At 43.9% G+C, this 23,923-nt stretch overlaps 1 protein-coding gene across 1 annotated transcript; it reads right to left on the bottom strand.

Moving 5' to 3' along the window:
* Positions 1–1,442: 1,442 nt before the first annotated feature.
* Positions 1,443–22,952, bottom strand: Slc16a1 (solute carrier family 16 member 1). The gene is made up of 5 exons (XM_085677880.2): positions 22,812–22,952; positions 10,480–10,739; positions 7,156–7,299; positions 5,213–6,058; positions 1,443–3,343 (listed from the first exon to the last, which is right to left on the bottom strand). Exons 2-5 carry the CDS (start codon positions 10,694–10,696, stop codon positions 3,069–3,071), a joined length of 1,482 nt encoding a protein of 493 aa, XP_085534006.1. The 5' UTR covers positions 10,697–10,739; positions 22,812–22,952; the 3' UTR covers positions 1,443–3,068.
* Positions 22,953–23,923: the final 971 nt, after the last annotated feature.

Raw genomic sequence — 23,923 nt, forward strand, 5'->3', positions numbered from 1 at the left:
TTCCTGAAGGCAGGATTGCCATTTTCAGACTAAGATAGAGGTAAGAGCCAGTGGTTGGCTGTTTTGCTTTTCTGGTCTTCAGTTGAACCCAGGACCTGTCTCTGAGCTTTTATTAATCATGCTACACGCAAGTATCATATGGACTGAGCAGTTTGCATATTGTGTTTAGTCACACACATACACATGTAACAATTATAAAAAAGAGGCCATGAATTTGAATGAGAACAAGGAAGAATGTATAAGGGAAGGTTGGAGGAGGAAAAGGGAAAAATGACTTAATTGTAAACTAAAAAAAAAAAAAAAGAAAACCAAAACCCATAATTTTGTGCAAACTATTCATCTCAGTCAGCTGGTGAAGATATTCTCAATTTCCAACAGACTTCACCTGAATGTGGTCCTAATCAGTGTGGTTTATTTACAATATTGAAATTGTTCAAACTATCAGTTTCTTAACCAATGAGGTTTCACATACAATAGATGTCTGTACTCACATCTCTTACCAAGCAGCCCAAATAACCACGTGAACTAAAATAAACCTTCAAATGAAGTCAGTATCAAAAGGAGCAATGGACAAGGATCAGAGCGCACTGCCCCCAGGACTCACTCGCAGCACAGCTGACAAACCAGCGCATCCATGGGAAATGAGGAAAAGACAGACAGGGCCGCGCAGGTGTCACAGACTTTACCAACACTTACAAACAGCCCAGTGACAGAACTGAGCAGTGAGCAAAAAAAGTTTAGTTGCAAGTTTCAGTCTGATGGCAGCTTTGGCGTGCCTATAAACTCAGAATATGCATCATAAACTCTGGCTCCAACCCTGAGTACAGGAGCACACCTGCCTGGCAAATGGAGCTTCAGCATTTGAGATTGGACAGACAGGACTCCTTTACATACACATGGCTTAAATTCTGCCACCAAAAACTTTCATCTTTTTGTTTGTTTGTTTTTTCAAGATAGGGTTTCTCTGTAGCTTTGGAGTCTGTCCTGAATGAAACTAACTCTTGTAGACCAGGCTGGCCTTGAACTCACAGAGATCCACCTGCCTCTGCCGATCTAATTTAATCCTGAGTGCTGGGATTAAAGGCGTGCGCCACCACTGCCCAGCAGAAACTTTCATTTTTATAGGATAAAAATTCATAGAGGTTCGACATGGCTTCACAGAAGGTGGCAGAATCCAAACTGGAATGATGTCCGCCAAACTCTCAAGGTTTCCTCTCTAAATCCCACCACAACATATACTGCAAGGCAGTTTCCCGTTGTGTCTTAGGCTAACTGCATCAGGTGACAGCAGATTAAGACAAGTGGGTCTAAAATCCTTCCCCGCTTGTGTTAAAGGCGAAAATTCAAACTGTACACAAGTCACAGATTCAGTATTAGTAAAGGCAAAATGAAAATAAAAATGAAAACACAATTGTCTCTCAAATAAACATGTGGAAGAACTGTTTTCTAAAAATAAAATAAATGTTTTATTTGGAAAAAGTTGGCTTCTTACACAGGTTTTAAATCTCTATTTCCCCCCTGTCAATTTCAATTACAATGGTATTTTAAATGCATTGAGAACAATTCAGTGTCTTATCTTCTCTGCCTCTATTTAGAAGACATCGGGTTAAAAAAAATACAGTTCCCATCCGGTCTATTCTTCCTCCCACCCTTACACCGAACCCATTTCCTCCATTTCAGGTAACTGAAAACGGTCACGAAAGCTAAGGTTTGTGGAGGTAAGACTATGTCCAATAATTCTAAGCATGATAGAAGTTTCTCTTTAAGCCTTGGTGTATGTGGCAGGGAGGGGGGTACTTACTGAACCAAGTGAATTCAGCAAAGTCCCTTCCTCCCTCTATTTTATCTTTATTGGCTTCCCTGGAGCCAAACTCTGGCCCTCCTGGTTCTGCAAATACTGAAAAACAATGTAAAAAACAAATAGCACACACATTCAGTTCGTACTGAATTATCTCACATACAGTTCTAAACTAGAATATAAATGGAACTATCAAAAATCAAAGAAAAAAGGTCTAAGGAGGATTCCAGGGTGCTGGCGGGATGTGGCTCAGTGGTACAGCATGTTCTTAGCATGCCTGTGTCCCTGAGTTCAATCCTCAGAACCACCAAGCCCCCCAAACCCACACATACTTGAAGATATCAAGAGTTTCATACCATAACCAGGGTCTTGGAAAACCCAAGTTGAAGTCAGCTGATGCCTGCCTATATTAAATCAGACTGTGTTGAATAATGTTTTGTAGATTTTAATACTAACCTTTTTGCAGTAGAATTCAAAAATGGCAATGACTTCTAACCACTCAATGTCTCTGAACAGGAGCGAAGGTAGCAATTTAGTGACAACATTCTAGCGCTAGGCTTGTAGTAAGCATCTGAGAGGGAGCACCCAGCAGGTGACAGACAGACTGTGGCTACGACAGCCAAGATGTTTCCAGAATTTCATGCTTTAAATTTCTTAAATATATACCTAGCAGGCACCTACGCCAGGCAACTATGATGCTAGAAAAATACTTTAGTCAGTTTCTTTATAAACCTCCAACTTTTAACTATTCTTTCTACCCATAAATGTTCCAGTAACAATTTCTGACAAAGCATTACAAACAACAACAAAACAAGATTAAGGTTAAAGTTACCTCAAGCAAGTTAGTTGTTATTTTTCCTTTTAAAATGACATTTAAAATAGATGAATTCAGCAGAATGGTTTTAAAAGTTAAGGCTCTCTAAAGAGTTCTAAAACTAAAACTTAAGGCACATTATAATCTCCATGACACTGTTAAAAGCAAAGATTAAAACAAAACAAAACAAGAAAAATCCCTACTTCTTTCCCATATCCTTTGCCAATCACTCCCTACCTGAAGCATACATAGTAAATTTTAAATTCCGGCATTGGTAAGGAGTGAACAAAAACAAAACAAAACAAAACAAAAAAACAAAAAAATTCCACCAATGAACACCTGGTAGGTTTTCCACACAAATGTCCACTGTCTGCATTGAGCACCACTGGTAGACTAGAGGCCAGCAGAATGGTTTCAGATATCTTGGGTCACACATTGCTCAATTCATGCTTCAGTTCAGACAGGACTCTCCTCCTCTGCAGGGTCCCCGGAGCTGTTTTGCTGCGGGGATGGTGCTTCTTTTGTTACTTCCTTTGGCTTCTCATCAACATCTGTGCTGGTCTCGTCTTCTTTACCTTCCTTTTTCTGCTTCTCCTCTGCTTTCTGTTCTTTGGCCACAAGTCGATAATTGATGCCCATGCCAATGAAGAGATAGATACCCGCGATGATGAGGATCACACCACAAGCCCAGTACGTGTATTTGTAGTCTCCATACATGTCATTCAGGCGGCCTAAAGATGTAAAAGACAAGGCTACATGAGTAAGAGCCAACAAGGACACCTTCCCCAAAGTATAAACATCCTCTTAGAAAGATGCCAAACCAAACTTCAAAAAAACCCATAAATGACACATTAGCACAAAAATGAATTGCTAAACTTTCTATTTATAATGTCTCTGATTTTGACTGGCCATGTATTTTCTATTTTCAAATTGGAAACAAACTTGGCAAATCTGAACGAGAAGACAGGAATTATAATCCATTCTCTTAACACACAATGAAAACCCAATTCAAAGGAAGTTTGAGGGTGTCCAAGGCCACAAGAGCTACTCCAGTCACCAAGGTCAAAGTTCTTTATCAGCACTTCCAGAGAACACTTAAGCTCTGTAGCCAACAGCACCCTCTCAGCACCAAATTCGCAATGTATCTTCCAGTAGTTACAGAAATTCAAGTACAATGATTTAAGTAACTTCTTCAAGGTCATAAAGCTAGTAAGGGAACACACAAAGAGTCACAGGTGGGGCCTGCACCCGCCACCTCTGTGCTACAAGGAAGCCTCTCTACTGTTTCAACACTAAATTAATTTGGAAAATTGCATCATAACCTCTCCCAAAAGTTTGTAATGTCTGATGGCAATGAAACCTCCCCACCTGACCAACGTGATTGGAACTCCACAGGGCTAACTATTGCACAAACTGACAAGAGCTACAGGGAGGGCTCTGAACCAGAACATGGGTGGTGGAGACCAGGGAGTGGGTGAGGAATGCTGCTGCTTTTGAAGCATCACACGGAGCTGAGACAGTACGAACACAGACCTGTCCAGGAAAGGAGGGTGGAGAGGATCCAGGCAGAACAGCCAGTGCAAAGGCACAGGGCTGTGAGCAGGAAAGCAAGGGCAGGGTCCTAAAGCAGAGAGCAAGAGGCCAAGGGTGGGAAACAAAGTTGGAGAGACAGGGCTAAGCTCTGCAGCCTTGGAAATCAATTAGGGAATGGGATACTGAAGCAAGACAAGCGAGTGTGTAAAAGGGTGGCGGTCATGATAGCGTGGGGGATGACAGCTGACATGATTACATGCTAAGCACCTCTGTGGGGAGGAGCTGGAAAGGAGCACCCTCCAAATCCATTGATAAGTTTGGTGGCACCTGCCTATAATCCCAGCACTTGAGGGAAGGACACAGACGGGTCAGGAGGTCCAGGCAACCTTTGGCTATACAAGTTTAAAGTCAACTGGGTTGAGTAAGATCCCATCGCCAAAATAAATAAATCACCATGAACACCCAAAAGGAGTTGGAACATCTGTGGAGACAGTTATTTGAAGATCTGATTGTATGGCCAGTGCTGATCTTGAAGTCACAACCTGCCTCAGCTTCCAAGTATGAAACAACAGGTGTGCACCACCAGACCAACATGGGATTTAAAAGATAAAGGGTTTAAGCCTTTAATCTTGGCACTTGGGAAGCGGAGGCAGACAGATCTGAGTTTTGAGGACAGCCTGATCTATAGAGCGAGTTCCAGGACAACCCTGGCTACAGAGAGACCATGCTTTGAAAAAAAAAAAAAAAAAACACAGGAGTTCAGTAACCTGAGTTCTCAAATTCTATAATGACTATTAACTAATGTAGTTGAGTCCAATTATCCCACCTTCTAAAGCTTTTGACTTCACTTATGAAACTGCTACTAAAATAATCTTAGATCCAAGATACATACAGTGGTTAGGACAGTTGTCCATGTACTCTGACCTTAAGAAAGATCCACTCTTCTGCCTATTACTAAAATGCTTATTACAAATGTATTGCCCATTTGTACTTTAAAGGTGGAGCTCCTTTCTACATGTTCCTTTTTATAACCAGGACAGAATCAAAAATGTAGGGATATACTATACCTAAAAGTGGTGGCCCTAGGAGGACAGGACAGCATTCCACAATGGTCACCAAGCCCACGGCACTGGAGAATCTCTGGGGTCCAACGAGGTCCATCAATGTTTCAAATAATACAGAGCTGAGCCAACCAAAGGCAAATCCAAAGACTCCCGCGTAGATGCAGAACCCGACGTAGCTTGTAGACAAGGGTGCCAGCAAATGGCAGATTCCATTTGCAACAACAGAAGCAGCAAAGAAGTACTGGATCCGAGGTCTGACCCACTTGGTGTTGGCGGCAAGTCCCATGGAAGGTCTGGCTACCATATCAACAAAAGCCAGAATGGAAAGGAGGAAGGCTGATTTCTCACTGGAATAATGCTTACTCTTACCGTAATTACTAAGAAAGACCAAAGGAGTGAAGAGTCCAAAGAACATAACCACATTGCCAGACAGGTACAGCAAAAAGCCTCTGTGGGCAAACAGGGAGAGATCCAGGAACTTATTAACTGTTTGCAAGAATGATCGCTTTTCTCCTTTGGGGCTTCCTCCAATGAGATCTGTGTTTGCATCAGATTTTCCAGCTTCCTGAAGAGATTCTTTGGACTTTAGTTTTTCTACCTTGCCTGGCTTAGGCCCTATTGGTCGCATCAGGGAACCAGCTACACAACAGTTTAGCAGGAGGCCCCCAAGAATTAGGAAGCTTCCTCTCCAGCCAAAAATACCAAAGAAAGCCTGATTAAGTGGAGCCAGGGTAGAGAGGAACACAGGACTGCCTGCCATGGCCAGCCCATTGGCCAGTGGTCGCTTCTTGTAGAAATACTTGCCAATCATGGTCAGAGCTGGGTTCAAGTTGAAAGCAAGCCCAAGACCTAGGAAAGAAACGAAGACAACACTGTCATAAACAGAAGCCATCTTTGAAATTACTTACCAAGAAAAGACATAGGAAAAAATGAGGCTGAAAAGATGGCTCAGTGGCTAAGAGCATGCACTACTCTTGTAGAGGACCTGCGCTGGATTCCCAGCATCCAGAGGGAAGCTCACAATCACTCCTAACTCCAGTTACAGGGATCTGATGCATGCTGTCTCATACAGTGACTGACATGAGAAGCTGGTCAGAACACACAGTTGGCAGAAAGAAAATGATGAAAAAAATAAACAAAATTTCATCCTTTCTGGTGTCAACAAAACAAAAAAGGCTAGGTTTGAACACTGAAGAAACAGTGTGGCAGTATGTTCTCTCTTTTGGTCTGTGATATCCAAGTAACACTTCTAAAATGAGCCTAGAGGTGGTGTTGACTTTAATCCAGCACTGAGAAGGCAGAGGCAGGCAGATCTGAGTTTCAGGACAGCCAGCGTTACAAGAAGAAACCCTGCCTTGGAAAAAACCAAAAACCAAACAAAACACCCTTATTTTTGGGAAAAAGAGGTAAGGAGAGAACACCAATGAATACCCTTCCATGAATCAGTGCATAAATTTATCTTACCCTGTCTATTCTTTTTTCTGGTTTTGAGTTTGGCTCTTCACAAACTCTTGAAATCTGCCTGCCTCTGTCTGTTGTAGTGGGATTAAAGGTATACACCACCTTGCACTGCTACCACTGTCTATTCCTAAGAATGCAATTATCTCTCAATTAAATTAACAATAATTACATATCGTATGGCAAGAGTCATTCTGGTCTACAAAGTGAGTTCTAGGACAGTTAGAGAAACCCTATCTCGAAAAACCAAGAGAGAGAGAAACAACAACAACATGCATGTGCATGTCTGTGCCACGGTGAGAGTGCAGGCCACCCCCGTGGAGCTAGTTCACCCTGACACCATGTGGATCCAGGGGAAGACAGGCTCTTCCTTGACCCACTGAGTCATCTCACTAGTACTGAGTCAATCAGCAGCTCTCTAAAATAACATTTTCAAGCGCATTATCAAATAATGACAATAAAGATGAAACTAATCAGTAGCTACTCACCTCCAATGACGCCAATACACAGGTAAAGTTCCTGCACTGTGTTACAGAAAGAAGCTGCAATCAAGCCACAACCAGACAAGCAGCCACCAGCGATCATTACTGGACGGCTGCCATATTTATTCACCAGGACACTGCTGATAGGACCTAGGAAAGAATTAAAAAAAAAAATGTAGTAGTATAAACTCTCATATTCAAGAAAAGACAAACCAGAAAAAAAAATTTTCCCCTGTATATCTAGCTGTCTGAGGTGCTGAGTTGAATATAGTAAAATGACTTGGTCCTGATACTGTATGGTCCCAACGTGAGGAGTGCTTGAAGGAGGACGGCCATAGTGGCACAAGGCTGTCGGTGCAACGGCAAGCAATACTCCCATGATTACAGCAGGATGAAGGCAGACAAAACCAGTCATCCTCATCTATGTGGCAAGTTCAAGGCCAAACTGTGCCCACACTTCATAGCAAAGGACTTGTGGGAAGAATGACTGCAGGACCTGTAGCCTCCCTGGTCACAGTAGATGACCACAAATAAGCAAGGCTCTGGCTCCATCTTCACATGGAGGAAAACATTCATGTTCAAACTCAGCCCAAAAGCAAGGAACTTCAGGAAATTAGGTCAGAGTCTCAGAAATCTACATGTCTTTATTACTCTAAAATAAATATTGCCGTACTGTTGTTCCATGAGGTTTAAGTTAGTGTTATCAATTATATACTATTTGAAATACCAAAAGATGGAAAAATGACAAAAGCACTAAGGTCTTTTCTCCTTGGCCAGGTGTGGTGGCTCACATCTTTAATCCTAATCTTTGGGAGGCAGAGGAGGGAGGAGGAAGGATGTCTGTGACTTATGATCACCCTGGTCCACACAGCCAGGGCTCCATATTGACCCTGCTTCAACAAATAAAGAAAAAAACCCAAGTGCACAGTTGTGCCTGTGAAGTAGTGACCAGAGGCCAGAAGCTATCATTGTCATATGACATGACTGACAGTTGTATAGTGATGAAAGTTCTTAGGGCTGTTATTTAGAAAACAACCAAACAGAATAACCATTCAATAAGAATCTTGCCAAAGTTCACGACATGTAATCTGTCTTTCAGTTATTTTAGAAAAAAAATGGTCCTAATTAGCTATCTTCAAAAACAGAAAGAGGTAGCTAACAGGCCCACTGTCACATGAATTAGAGAAACATGGTAGTTAACTCACTAACTGGGTGAAGAAGACAAAGGAATCTTCCCCAAAGGAAGGTATCATGAGCAATTAGTGCAACTGACATCACTGACTTTTGAGGAAAATCTGGCAGCTAACATATGAATGACGTTCTGGTTTGCAGTCTGCTTAAACATGCAAGGCATTGACTGGAGTACCTCTGGAAGTTTAATCAAAGTCTGTTTATAGAGATCATGGAAGATTAAAGACTACTGTTGCTTGAAACATTTCTGGGAACAGAGAGATGGCTAAGTGACTAAGAGCACTTGCTCTTTCAGAAGACCTGAGTTCAGTTTCCAGCACCTCCATACATCGCCAACGTCAAGGGATTCAATGATAGCTTCTGGCCTCTGCCACTACATTCACATGCACAAAAAACAGACACAGATACACATAAATAAAAATCTTAAAGTGACATAATTTAGCCCTGAAAATTTATTTTGAAACATATTTAAATAGCCCAAACAGAACAGTGTTAACAATGTTAAAGACAAGAGTGAAACAGGTCTTTAACCCCAGCATTCAGGAGGCAGAGGTAGGAAGATCTGTGAGGCCAGCCAGGTTATCCTGAAGGCTCTATGTTGAGAGACTCTATAGAGACCCTTGTCAAAAAAAAAAATCAACCAACCAACTAAGAAAGAAAGAGGGAGGACTGCTGGAAAGACAGCGCAGCTGTGTGAGAGCTCTGGCTTCTTTTTGAGATCCTGGGTTTGGTTCCCAGAACCAATGGCAGCCAGAGCCAACTGTAACTCCAGTGCGAAGGGATTTGAAGCCCTCTTCTGGCCTGCAGGGTCATCAGGCAGGCACACGATACACAGGCACACACACAGACAAAACACCCACACACATAAAATAATTTTTTAAAGTTAAAGACAAAAATATACAAGAGAAAAAAGGTCTTCAAACTGCTGCTTCTGTCCATTTATCCCTCTTCAAATCAACCAACTTAATAATATTTAATTAAATTATGACCTCAACTAACTACACAGTGCTGTTTTTGTGGGCTTATTAATAACATCAAAAAGAATCCCAGATGTAGAGTTCTCCATCACTCACAACATGCAGCCAGAGCTGGATGCACTCAAGGAGCCTAGGAAAGACTGCTGAGTCTGCTACCAACTAAGATATTCACCATTGAACTGCAGAACAGAATCCTTATAAACATCTTATTAGATCTCTAACAAAACAACACAGAACACTGTCCACCAGGCTAAATGGTGGACACTTTGCTTCAGAATTCCCACTAAACAACCTCCAGTTTTTAACATTTAATTGTAGTTTGATGTCTTCAGGTAAAATATAGTGCTTTAAATAAGCAATTTACTTTTTTGGGGGAGGGGGATTGAGACAAGTTCTGGAACTAGTCCTTGTAGACCACGCTGGCCTTGAACTCACAGGGAACCGCCTGCCTCTGCCTCCCAAGTGCTGGGACTAAAGGTGTGCACCACCACCACCACCACCGGGCTCTCAGTTTACTCTCTACATAGCCTCCACACCGTGTCAAAGCAAACAAAAGGGGGAAAATGATATCTTCACCTCTCTGTGCCTATGGGACAGGCCCCACCCTAAATTATAGATTTTACCTGAGGCTTTGAACTAACTATTATTCCGGACATTCGAGTAACTTTTTAATATCTTGCAACTCATTACTTAAAGATGTTTACTTTCCAAGTGTCTGGCATAGAGCAAGAGGAACAAGGTTCACACACGTCATTTTACGAGAGCTTTCAAAGCACAGCTAATACTAGCTCCTCACGCTTTCAATTCTTCATTCCAAAAAGCCGTTAATGGAACAAAGGGAGTAAGAGCTGCCAGAGTTACCAGGGATGGAAAGCATGCTCCTCAGTACAAAACTTCAGCAAGCGCGACCTCAAAGAACTTCAATGAGTATGATATAAAATGTACAGACTCAGCAGGCGGTGGTAGCTTTAATCCTAGCACTCAGGAGGCAGAGGCAGGTGCATCGCTATGAGTTCGAGGCCAGCCCAGTCTACAGGTGTTCCAGGATAGCCAAGGCTACACAGAGAAACCCTGTCTTGAAAAACAAAACAAAAACAACCAAAAAGGACATACTCTGGCTGCCTAATGTAAGTTAAAAGAGCAGGCCATAGTGGGTACTCACCTCCAGCATACATGACAGCCAGCATGATGGATGATATCCATGACACTTCACTGGTAGTAGCGTTGAATATACCTTCAATTTCTTTAAAGAAGACAGTGATGGATTTGGGAAACGCATAAGAGAAGCCAATAGAAATGAAAGCTCCAACTACCACTGCCCACCCCCAGCCTCCATCTGGGGGGGTATATCCAACTGGTCCTCCAATTGCAGGTGGCATTTTAAGTGAAGATGAATCCCAAAATGCAGAGCAAATCTAGTATCTGAAAGATATGAAATGGGGGGGAAAATGTCAACAAGAAAACAGCACCCACAAATCCTTTTTCTGCAATAGACATATTTGCTTGGCTCTTGACACAGAGCCACACTGAATAACGGCTTTAATCATCTGAGGCTTTTGTTGTTTCAGGTCAGGGAAGGAAGGGTACACAGTGAAACCCTGTCTGTCACCCCCATAATCCAACGGACCTACTCTCTCACTCTTCTGTTTGGTTTCCAACCTTTTGTTTCTTTGCTATTTATTTTACATGATTTTCTTTTTAATGGCTCTCTAGCAGCGTTGGGCAGTGAACATTTAACCAATTCACTCTATGGAACATAAACACCACATACTCTAAAACTGCCAGTTTCTATAACGAAGCAAGCCAAACAGATTTCAATGGAAGTAAATGTGCAGATACCGTCGGTGTGATAACACCAATTCTAACTAGGAAAATAGAATAAGGTTAGTGGCTCTTCCAGTATCTTTTTTTTAAAAATTGGTTGCCTTGAGAGAGAATTTAGCTCAGGTTGACTTCAAATTCTTACGTGGCTGAATCTGGCTTCAATCTCCTCATTCTGCGTCTACCCTACAAGTGCTGGAATTTGTTCCCCTACATGCCCAGTTTGTTATCGGTGTACAAAGTGAGTTCCGCTGACATTCAAACGACTGCTCACAGCTGTAGCCCACTCCCTTGTCAGCCAGCTCCTTCTTCTTAAGCATAACTACTACAACACCAAATTCATCTCCACTCTGCCCCACGCACACATACGTGTCTGTTAAGAATCCAGCTAGGAGAAAACATGAGATCTGCTTTCCTCCCCTCTCTCCCTCCAGAGTCCTGGCCTAGATGTACGCACTGACAAGTTTTCCCTTCCTTTGGGACCCCAGGTCTTTACTCCAGTGAGACAAGTAAGCTGCACAGATCTTCTGTAACAGGGTGGGTCAAGAAAGACCCCAGGGAGCAGCCCTGAGAAAATCATTTAAAAGTCCTACCTGAATCTAAGCTCTAGATTATTCTTTTAAAAAACACAGGGGGCTGGAGAGATGGCTCAGTGGTTAAGAGCATTGCCTGCTCTTCCAAAGGTCCTGAGTTCAATTCCCGGCAACCACATGGTGGCTCACAACCATCTGTAATGAGGTGCCTTCTTCTGACCTGCAGAATATTGTATACATAATAAATAAATATTTTAAAAAAAAACACAGCCTAGAGGAAAAATTTTTGTTGTAGGGCATTTCACTCATACCCATAAAAACATTTTTGCAAGCTAAGTTTTCTTAAAAATCGAGGCAGGCAGATCTGAGTTCAAAGTCAGCCTGATCTGCAGAGCAAGTTCCAGGACAGCCAGAGCTACACAGAGAAACCTTGTCTTGAAAAAACAAAAAGCAAATTGTACCTGACTGAATAATAAAAAGCTGCTTAACATGCTTGTGGATTTAAATCTGCTAAGTATGGGTGCTCCAAGTATTAATTCTTTTTCCTTCATCTAAGCATAAAAATTTCCAAAGAACTACTAAAAGATGAATTCAAGAAAGAGTATTTACATATACAGAGTAACACCTACACACCTAACACATCAAGCCCTGACTAGAATGGCAATACGTGTTGGACGTGATTAAACTTTGTGCTTAGCTGCCAGCTAGGATTTGTCAATTAAAAGGCAGTTCTAATTTTTAGTCACGAAGACTTGCCTCATCAAGTTAATAATACCTTTTCTACAGAATCTAGATTTAACTTAAGTAACTTTAAGATTCACAAGTAAACGAGTGTCCAAAATAGCACTGGGGGGGGGGGATAAAAACCTCCAGAAACAGATTCAACATAATTTTTAATTTATTTATTTTTCCATTCAAAATTTACACTTCCTCCCCTCCTCCCATTCCCCTCCCTCCTTAAGAGAGGGCAGGGAACCCTGCCCTGTGGGAAGTTCAAGGCCCCCCCACCTCTATCCAGGCCTAGGAAGCTTTGCATCCAAATAGACTAGGGTCCCAAAAAGCCAGGACATGCAGTAGAAACAAGTCCCAGTGCCTTTATCAATGGCTTCTCAGTCAGCCCCCATTTTCAGCCACATTCAGAGAGTCCGGTTTGATCGCATGCTCATTCAGTCCTGGTACAGCTGAATTTGGTGAAGATTCAACATAATTTTATCACAACCATTATGCTATAACTAACATAAAAATTCTGATAGGAAAAGGGAACACATACAACTTCACATGTAAAAATCCAAGTTAAATGATACAAAAGTTCTTAAGATTTTAATCCTACAGTGTGCAGCAGCCCCATCAACTTAAATGTTATAGCCTTAAAAACAGGGGATTAAAAAAACACATGAAGGAGTGATGAGAAAATGTGCCTTCTAAGGACACAGAAGCCAAGCACAGTGGAGCATGGCAGAGACACCAGCACTCAGGAGGCGCAAAAGCCTGGATACAGGGAGAAGGGGGAGCAGGAGACAGACACTAGGAAATAAGCTCCACATTACTACTTTCAAAGACGGTAGAAACAAGAGCTTTTATTGTCTTTTCCAGACATGGTCTCTGGTTGTCCTGGAACTCACTGTGTAGACCAGTCTGGCACTTAGAGATCTACCTGCCCGAGTGTCCGGACATAATTTCATACTGTTAATCCCAGCACTTGGGAGGCAGAGGCAGGCAGATCTGAGCTCTGAGGTCAGTTTGGTTTACATAGCGAGTTCCAAAAAAGCCAGCATTACATAGTGAGACCCTGTCCGACTGCACACACACACACAAAAAAAAGACAAAACAACAACAAATTATACCAGCATGCTGGAAACACATGGTTAAAAACACATATTGTTCTTGCAAAGAGCCTGGGTTCATAAACACTAGACTATCCAGCTCTGAGGGCACCCACACTCACACTCTTTCACACGGACATGGGGTTGGAGCATATAAATGCATTTTAGTAAGGAAACCTAGAAAGCCAAAGTTGTATTCCAGATTTCATGCCCTAGACTCTCTACAGAAGTACAAAAAGTCCTAGGGAATGGTATTTCCCTGTACTCTCCATCCCAATGTGTAAAACAAACCCAACTCCCATTTTTCTAAGGGGACGACAGCCAGTTTGTGAGGGTAAAAGATACAGGAAGTATCTAAAGTTCAATATACGTTACTAAACTAGTTTTAGGCTTTAAATTCAGGCACTCAGATCCACAAGGTTGATTTAATGCAGTCATTATGCTATCATGGAAGCTTTCTGCTTTTGTTTTGTTTTAATTGTTTTGATCTAGTTTCTTGGCTTATAGAGCAAGTGGCCCCAAGTTAACCTCCAGTTTTCAAGGACTAGGAAATCTGTTCTTTTGACTTTTGCACCATTCAACTGAATAAGGATAAGGTCTCTCTCTCTCTCTCTCACACACACACACACACACACACACACAGAGAGAGAGAGAGAGAGAGAGAGAGAGAGAGAGAGAGAGAGAGAGAATGAGAATGGTGAATCTCAGTAGCAGAATGTTTAACTTAACATGCACAGGGCCCCCTGGGTTTAGTCTCCTGCAGTTACCACCCCACCTACACCTCCCCAAGAAAGGGGGGCGGGCATCTATGAAAAGTAAAATTCTGACTGCTGAACTCAACTAACACAACACTCAGCAATTATAAAATGTATAATTTTCATACTACATAAAGAAACACCACAAAAAGTGTAAACTGGTCTCTACAAACTTCTGAATACAGAGATTAAAAGCACAGGCCACCTCGCCCAGCTGATAATGTTGATGGAACAAATTCAGACTACAGTTGCCATTTGATCCAACCATGGCTCTTCTGGGTGCACACTTCTAAGAACGGGAATCTGGGGTCAAGGACATATCTGTACTTCCCTGTGCTTTGCAGTGTTAGTCAAAAAGAGGCAAGACTTGGGCTGGTGAGATGGCTCAGTGGGTGAAGATTCCACATAGGCCTGCACAAACACATCTATACAAATAACCTAAAAATTAAAACAGGCAGACGTAAAAGCAATCTAAACGGATCCAGAGAGGTAGCTACTGTAGCGATACTGTCCTATCTCGTGAGCAGCTTTTTGCAGAGCACTTTATTGCTAAACACACTGAACCCTAGGCAAGCACTCAACCACAGAACCACATGCCCAGCTTTAAATAGCTTTCCTAATTGCCGATGATACAAACCTTACACTATGTTGCCATTAAAATAATTACTGGATCTTTTATTAGGAATATACAATTTCCAAATGAGTACTTGATTTTCCTCAAATTAGAGTAATTATTAAACCACTTGCCTCCCTTCTGCTCGACTGAGATGTCCAGGTGACAGTGCTAATAGAGTAAGTACTCATGTTATAATCACAAGAGGCTGAAGTAATAATCTGCAAGAATTTCAGACCTGAGGTTTTAACTGAGCTGCTGAAGACAAGCTTTGAATGAATTTGAAGTATATTTACTGATATGAGCCTACTAGGAAACAGGGCCAGAAAATCCAAATCAAATTAAGATACTCATTTAATTGGTGGCACATACACTTTCTAAAAAGTATTCTGCCCGAATCTGTGGAAGTCACTCTACATGGCCAAAGATTTACTTAACCTGTGATATCACGATTACATAATCCAATGACAACAAGATCTATCTGCTGTGTAGGATTATGGTCTCTGGCTAGCTCAATCTCACATGAGAGAGTAATGGGACCAGGAGGAATCCTTTCCCTCAGGAACGTCAGATTCCTGTGGCAGTTTGGTAATACCTGTGGAACTCATCAGAGTACATTTTTAAACTGGGTATTGATGTGGGATTTCCCTCTGTATGCTGTGATTATCATTAAATGAATAAAGAAACTGCTTTGGACCTATAGCAGGGCAGAACTTAGCTAGCGGGAATAACTAAGCTGAATGTTGGAGGGAAGAAGGGCGGAGTCGGAGAGAAGCCATGGATCTGCCACCTGAGACAGACGCTGGGAACTTTAACTGGTAAGCCACTGCCACGTGGCGATACACGGATTAAAATGTAAGAGCTAGCTGATGAGAAGCTAGAGCTAATAGGCCAAGCAGTGATTTAAATAATAGTTTCTGTGGATTATATTGGGTCTAAGCTAGCTGGGAGGCTGGGAAGAACAAGCAGCCCCTCTTCCTACAGGGTATGGAAGGGCACACCTATAATTCCAACCTCAGGAGGCTGAGGTAATCTGCATAGTGTGTTGACATAGTGTGTCACAAAGTGACCCCATCCTTAATAAAACAAGACAAAAGAGTAAATGCATAGTGCATAAAATGAAATTCAAAAGTAGACCTGCCAAAATACTTTTAATTGGACCCTATGAGGTATTGGTGCACTAACCACAGTAATTTTGAAATGGTGACAACTTTCAGTCTGTGTCTAACAACTGATAGCAAGTAGGAGGCTTGCTAGTATTTCTAAGTCACAGGTACTGCCTACAACCACAGCTGAAATTCCAACAAATTAACAAACTCCACTGAATCCCACCTTGAAGATTAATCCTCCAGACTATAAATTTAAAATGTGATACGACAGAGGGGAAAACCTTCCCATAGGAAAACAGAAGAGAAAAATCAGGTAAAAATCATTGGTTCTTAAAACTAAGGAACTGGGCTGACAAGATGACTCAGCAGGTAAAGGTACTCGCCACTAAGACTGACAACCTGAGTTTAATGCTGAGATCAACTCTTACAAACTGTTCTGTCCTCCATAGGAACCTCCCAAACACACACACACACACACACACACACACACACACACACACACCCTCCCTTCTCTCTAAAGAAATAAGTTTAAAATAATTTTAGACATTAAAAAAAAAAGAAAACCTTGGCAGGCAGGTAGTGACATGCACCTTTAATCCCAGCATTGGGGAGGCAGAGGCAGGGGGACTTCTGAGTTCAAGGCTAGCTTGGTCTACAGAACGAGTTCCAGGATAGCCAGGGATACAAAGAGAAACCCTGTCTTGAAAAACAAAACAAAAGGAAAGAGAAGCTCACTCCATTTCACAAAGTTAAAAGACCTTCACTCTCCAGACAGTTTACAAACAACACAACAGTGTCATGTTTTCTTAGTTTTTTTTTTTTTAAAGAGAAAGAATGTACATGTATGAAGGTGTATGGACACACTCCATGGAGGTCAGAGGAACTGTCCAGAGTTGGGTACTCCTGCCACCTTGTGGACCCAGGAATCAGGCCTGCAAAGAACTGCCTCTACCAGAAGACCCAAGAGTCCATTCGTTCAGTTCTGTACTGGGTTCTATCCTGTTATGGTTTGGAAGCAAACAGTTTCCCACAGGTTCATGTATCCGAACACTTAGTCCCCATCTGGTGGCACTGTTCTGGGGAGTTAAGGAATCCTTAGGAGGTGAGGCCTACCTGGAGGAAGTGAGTCCTTAGGGGCAGGGTTTCAGGCCTGAAGGTCTGTAACCCAACTCTGCTTCCTGATTGGCCCAGATGCGAGAAAGCAGCCAGTGTTTCTGCCACCAGTTTCCTGCCACCTTGTCTTCCCCACCATGATGTAATACTCAAAACCTGAGCTTAAATAAAGCCTTCCTCCCCTAAGTTGCTTCCTGTCAGATACCTGGTCACAACTATGAGCAAAGTAATCAATACATACTCCCAGCATCCAACCCCACATGCCCAGAGGACTCATGCAGGTAAAACAGAATCGGGGATGTAGTTTTCAACCACCTGTTATGCAACTTAGAATATCAGAATATTTTTAAGTTCTTTTCTCTGCAAAGGCTAACTCTGTCAAATCAAATTGAATATTTCAACAGGGTAGTGTGAAAATGAACAGAACTGGATCCTGCTTACGTATTTATGGTCAGTGATACCCACTAAAGGCTCAGCCTTTGAAGCCCTTCTTGATAGGTAAGCTCATTCTGTGACCATGTGAACGCTGAACTTTGAAACCCTTCTTTGCATGATACTAGGGCTCACTCCCTACAATACAGATTGACTGTAAGATCTATGACCTTCCACTCCCCCTAAAAGAAAACAAATTACAGGGAGGAAAATGCCACTTTATTGGGTAAGTTGAAGAGCATACAGAATTCTAAAAGATTAGTGAGAGCAATATGCTTAAGAAGATTTAATTTGCCAAGCATGGTGGTGTATATCTTTGATCCCAGTCCTCAGGACGCAGAGGTAGGCGGATCTCCAGGCGCCAGACTGTGCTGCACCAAGAGACCTTGACTCAAAAAGACTTAGTTCTACTCAGACAAATTAATATGATAGAAAGTGGGAAACCATGAAAATGCGTGTTTACACATACAAGCAGGTGCATGTTCCTGTGGAAGCCAGATGTGCATGGTTTCTGCTGAGACAAGGTCTCTCTCATTTTGCCGGGAGCTTGCTCAGGCCTCAAACTCCCCCCCTCTCCAGAACTGGGACGAAAGTGCACACCACCCCAGTTTGTTTTCAGTTAGTTTTTGAGACAGGGTCTCTGTATGTAGCCCTGGCTGTCCTGAAATTTACTATGAAGACCATGCTGGCCTCAAACTCACAGATCTACATGCCTCCACCTTCTGAGTGCTGGGATTAAAGGCTCTAAGGGAGGGAGGGTCTCAAACACACACGTGCTGCACAGTGGTAACCCTACCTCACTGTGCTTTAATGTCCCTTCCTTCAAACTACACCTTTAATAAAGGTGTTCTGGCTAGTTAATTAAGGACGAATGGTAAAAATTAAAGTGCAATTAAATTACTGTCTCTTAAAACCAGAGTGAGATGATAGACTAGGTTGTAAACACAGCAGGAAGAGGAAAACCCCACCAACCTACAAGTAGAAGTAGCAAACATGAAATATACTTATCTCTCCCCTAAACCTTCACTCGGAAGTAAAAACCCCGACTGCTCGTCAAGTCTTCAAATGGGTTCCCAACCAGAGGAAATACAAAGGACAGCATGATCACAAAACTAGGACATATTAAAACTATGCCGTGAGGACAAATTCATCAAAATCCCAAACGGGGAAAACAAGTAAAGGAAGCCTGTTTCCTTCAAATCAGTTATGTAGATGAGGAACCTATTGATTTCACAGATATCAACTAAATAGAACATATGACCTTGTTTGTATCCTTGATCAAAGGAACTGATTACTAAAATCAAGACCAATAAATAAATATAAATACAATTTGGGAAAATCTGAATACTGATGGGTATTTGAGGATCTTAATTGTTAAAGGTAGGATAATGTGACTGTGGATTTCTGAAGACTATCTTTCAGATAGATAACTATGGATAAAGTTGGGGTTTTTTTGCTTATTTGTTTGGTTGGTTGTTTTCTGGGAGATAGGGTTTCTCTGTGTAGCAGTCCTGGCTGTCCTGAAAACTAGCTCTTGTAGACTACGCTGGCCTCAAACTCAGAGATCTTCCTGCCTCTGTTCCCTCCCCCCACCGAGTGTTGGGATTAAAGGCACCAATGCCCAGCTTAAAGTTGGGTTTGATCCAAAGCATCACATAAACTGGGTGTGGTAGTGTACACCTGTGTCCCAGAAGCAGGAGGTCAGGAGTTCAAGGTCACCCTTTGGTACAGTGAGTTCCAGGCCAGCCTGGGATACATGAGTCCCTAGATCTAAAAATAATTTAGTAAATTAAAAAGAAAATATCTTTTACGCCAGGCAAGTTGTGGCACATGCCTTATAGTCCCAGTACTCTAAAGGCAGAGGCAGCCCGATCTCAGTTCGAGGCTAGCCTGTTCTACAGAGCAAGTTCCAAGACTACACAGCTCTAAGTTCTAAGGCTACACAGTGAAAAGTCTGTCCTGAAAAACCAATAATAATAAATGAATGAACAAATAAACTTCTCTTTTAGAACTATGTACCAATATATTTAGAAATGGAATAATTTAATCTAGGACTTGCTTAATTCACAACAACCAAGTAGAAACTGGGGAAAGTAGACAGGGATAGCAATTATCAATTTCTTGTGATTAAAATTTTCTCACTAAGGGCTGGAGAGATGGCTCAGCGGTTAAGAGCATTGTCTGCTCTTCCAAAGGTCCTGAGTTCAATTCCTAGCAACCACATGGTGGCTCACAACCATCTGTAATGAGGTCTGGTGCCCTCTTCTGGCCTTCAGGCATACACACAGAAAGAATACTGTATACATAATAAAATAAATATTAAAAAAAAAATTCTCACTAAGCTGTAGAGAAAGGTAAAGAGGAAACAAAAAAAATTCAACTTTACCAATAAAAAAAGAGCAGAAATAGCTTTGAATTTTATGAACAAATTTTTTAAATTATTATATATACAGTATTCTCAGTATTTTGTCTGCAGGCCAGAAGAGGGCACCAGATCTCACTATAGATGGTTGTGAGCCACCATGTGGTTGCTGGGAATTGAACTCAGGACCTTTGGAAGAGCAGGCAGTGCTCTTAACCTCCGAGTCATCTCTCCAGCCCCCATCTACAAGTTTTATAAGTTGGGCAGTTCTGGTGGAGCCACACTACCTCAGGACTCCATTGGTTAAAATGAAAATCAAGCTTGTATTTGCTCCAGCTAGCAGCCTGAGCCTTAATCTTAACTCAAAACCTGTGTTTCCCTTTCGAGGATTCCCACTAGGTATTCTCATTTGGCCACACTCTGAATGAAGCCCCTTTAACCCTTTTTCCACAGTATCAAAAAATGATACTCCTAAAATGCAAATCTGCTCAGCCATATCCTTAAACAGCTTTCAAACAACTTCAAAAGTACGATTTCAAACTGTTCAGTCTCCTCCTGAGTCCTTAAAACGACTTAAGTCCCTCCATTAGTGGCCGTCTGCCCCCTCCCTCCTTCCTGCCCTCTATGCTCTGGTGAAGTTCTTTCAGCTTCTGCACAGCCCCGACTGTCTTCAGTACTCTGCAATGCCCTTTCGACCCATCACCACCTACGCCGGCCTTGCTCCTCCCTTGTCAGGCCTCAGATTAAAATGTATATCCTCAGAAAGACACTGCCAGGGTTTCCTCACACTGAGCATCTTCTCTCACCTACACAATACAGTATTTGTCCCCATGGTAAGTTACTATCTCCCTAAAACTCAGTAACTGTTTGCTAAGAGAACCTAGCTGTATCTGCTGTCCAGCTAGACTACAAACCCCAAGGGTAAGTGCTGGAGTCCATTCACTGCCGAACTCTAAATTTCTCAGTTCACAACTTTCAAGCCCTCACCGGCAACAAAAACAGCCAAGTGGGCAATATAGAGGGATCGGGACCTTAGATGGAAGTCTAGGAAATGGACTGGAGCGCAGTGGGGATGGCGGGTATAACAAGCTAAAAAAATATCAATCTAACACTATTTTTTTGCTCGAGTCGAGGTGTTCATAACCACCCCCCCCACTCCCTGCCCTTAATCTGTTTAGGGATTATATAAACCCACAGCTAAATCTTTAAAAAGCTTAAAATGCTCCTCAAACTAAGAATTTGCATAGTTAACAAGGTCACTGTAATCTGATAAACAGTACTTACTTAAACCTCCAGTGAAATTACTGAAATACACTCAATTTAAAAAGTAATTCTAGGATGGGTGTGGCGTTGCACACCTTCAATCCCAGCACCGGGGAGGCAGAGGCAGATCAATCTCTGCCTGTGAGGCCAATCTGGTCTAGAGAACAAATTCCAGGACAGCCAGAGAGATTATAGAGAAATCCTGTCTCTGACCCACCACCTAACATGCCAAAATAAACAAACAAACCCCACAATTAGTTTATTTTTACTTCGTTTTATGAGAAGGGTCTCCCTGAGTAGAGTCTATACCTCCTACCTGCACACCTTGGATTTAATTTATGAGACTAAAGTCACAAAGTGAGACCTTATCTCTCTCAGACACACATATACCGCCAAAGCCTTAGATTAAGAATCACCATTTAGCAACTAACTAAAATAAGTAAGCAAAAACGAGATAAAGTCTTTCTTGCCTTATTCAGCTGGCAGCTGAGAAAAAAAAAAGAACCCTGCTTGACTTAGCTCCTATCCACCCTTGCTCCAACTCTCGTACAATTACTAATCTCACACGTCAGCATGTATTCATTTTGTTACAAAATCAGAAGAGTTTTTTATGGTCAATGCTGGCGATCAAATTTTGGGGCCTCAGGCATGGTAGGCCAGGCAGGTACTCCCACTGTGCTAACACATCCCCAGCCTAAGTAGAATAATGCCTGAAGATTTCAAAATCAGTTATGGTTAATTAAGAAAAAAATGCAGAGTGTCACTGTGTAACCACTAGCAGGAGACGCCGGGTTTATAACGAGCCACTGGAAAACGGGAAAAGACTGAAGTAGTAACACGTGCGTTTCCTGGTTGAGAGATCAGAAACTAGTTTTCGCAACTGCTGGTTGCACCAAATACGCCACCATAAAGAAAGGCTAAAAAGGCACTCGGGAAAAGGATGTACTTGGCACAGAAGGCAAGCACCTAGCCAAATGTAACGCTATTTAAGTCTTCTCTCCAGGGATGCCACGCGACCCCCGTGCCCGCCGGCAGACGCACCGAAGCCACAGGTTGGACCACAAAGAGCCCCTATTCCCAACCTCTCGCCCCTCCCTCAAAGTTCACCCGAAGCCCGCAGTCTCGGTCGCGGCGGTCGGCGATGCAGCTCCTCACACCACTCTAGCGAGTCACCAGGTGGGACACCGATTGGCAGGCGGGGGAGGCTGGGCGGGCATGCCACGAGTCCTAAATAACTCCCGCCCCAGTCAGTCCCTTCCCTCCGAGCCGAAGGCGGCAGGAGTGCACCACGTGAACCGGCCTCAGGTCGTCCCTCTTCCGAGCTAAGCATCTCTCCAGGCGCCCGCTGGAGACCGGGCTGGAAGCGTCTCCCACAAGGTCACCCGGCACCGTGACCCGACTCCCGCAGCCCGGCGGCCACACCTGACCGCGGGGTCCCGCGCGGTCCGGCCGGGCGAGACGCTGTGCCCAGCGCCTGAAGGTCCCCTTCACCCACGCCGCGTGCCGGGGCCACGCGGCTCCCGCGCGCCTAGGATGCCCTCTGCCGGGGCCGCCCTCCTGACCCGCGGACGGGAAGTCTCCGCGTGCCCGGCGGACCGGGCGACCCCACCAGGGCACCAAGGGCACCGCAGAGTCCGTGCGGCGCGCTGCCCGCTCAGCCCCGGACTAACCGTTATGTATGTCTGGCGGCGCCCGGAGTGTGCGTGACGCGGCGGCGCGGGCCGCAGTTCCTCGGAACCCGGGGTCCCGCTCGCGTCCCTCGCCGCCGCCGGGCTCGTTGGCTGCAGCACCCACACGGCCGACCAGTCACGTCGCAGCTCGCCACTTTGTCTGGCGGGGCAGGCGCGGCTGCCTTATAACCCGCGGGGGCCGGAGCATGCGCACAGGGGGTGGAGTCAGCCTTCCCGGCCGCCGCCCCCTCCCTGCCATACATACTCCCTGCTCTGCATCTCGCGCCTCCACACGCCGTCGGCTGCGCGTGCCCGCCCGCTCGGCCGCGCGCGCCGGCGCCCCCCTCCCCGCCACGTGACCCGGCGCCGGGCCACGGAGACCCCCCGCACCGACCGCCCTGAGCGCTCTTTTAGCGAACGGAAGGGTTGCTGCATTTCGCGCGTGCCCGGGACGCCATCGCGGGCCTCACCCCTCCGGCTCTGCAGGAGAAAAGGGAAAAGCTGCCCTGCGGCCGACCCTGAGGTGCGGAGGATGATGGACGGGCGGAGTCGCGGGACCGGGCGGCGTTTGAATGGACGCCGAGTTGCTCGGACGCCGGTGGACTCCAATGTGGGCCTGGAACCCGGGCTGGGAGCCCCGGGGAAGTTGCTGGAACGCTCCGGGCCTGTTTCCTCGCGCTAAGTCAGCAGCGGTGGAGGCGTTAGGAAGTTTAATGTGCAGTTTTACGCCAAGTGTCTCGTCACAGAGCCTGACCTGTGGCATTTGATGAACGCTGAGTTTAAGGACGAGTTGGTCCGGGGCAGAGGGTGCGCACGTCGGAAAACGCGGACGTGAGCATGCTGTCAGGCCAGATTTTTACAGTCTCTGTGGATTTGGGGGACGGGATGGAATTATAGCTAGTGGAGTAGGGACCGTTGCATGCTAAGCACTGCACCAGAATTAACTTGTATGATTCTCACAACCTTAGGAGGTAGGTTCTCACTAAGAAGATTTTGTAAATAAGGATCCTCGGGCTTCACGAGGTGAACTGGCAGACGTCACCAAGCTAGGAAGGGACCAGCGTTTAAAAATCAAAACTCAAGCCTGATGTGTCACAAGAGCCATTTTTGGT

The sequence above is a fragment of the Myodes glareolus genome, chromosome 17 (assembly GCF_982192425.1).
Source record: "Myodes glareolus chromosome 17, mMyoGla1.1, whole genome shotgun sequence".
In the NCBI taxonomy this organism is placed as follows: domain Eukaryota; kingdom Metazoa; phylum Chordata; class Mammalia; order Rodentia; family Cricetidae; genus Myodes; species Myodes glareolus.

Excerpts from the sequence above, each read along its gene's own strand:
- Slc16a1 (XM_085677880.2), bottom strand. The coding sequence starts at position 10,696 with ATGCCACCTGCAATTGGAGGACCAGTTGGATATACCCCCCCAGATGGA. Across the intron at positions 7,300-10,479 it reads GGCTGTCATGTATGCTGGAG|GTCCTATCAGCAGTGTCCTG; the intron begins GTGAGTACCCAC and ends ATTCTTTCCTAG. Across the intron at positions 6,059-7,155 it reads GTGTATTGGCGTCATTGGAG|GTCTTGGGCTTGCTTTCAAC; the intron begins GTGAGTAGCTAC and ends TTTCTTTCCTAG.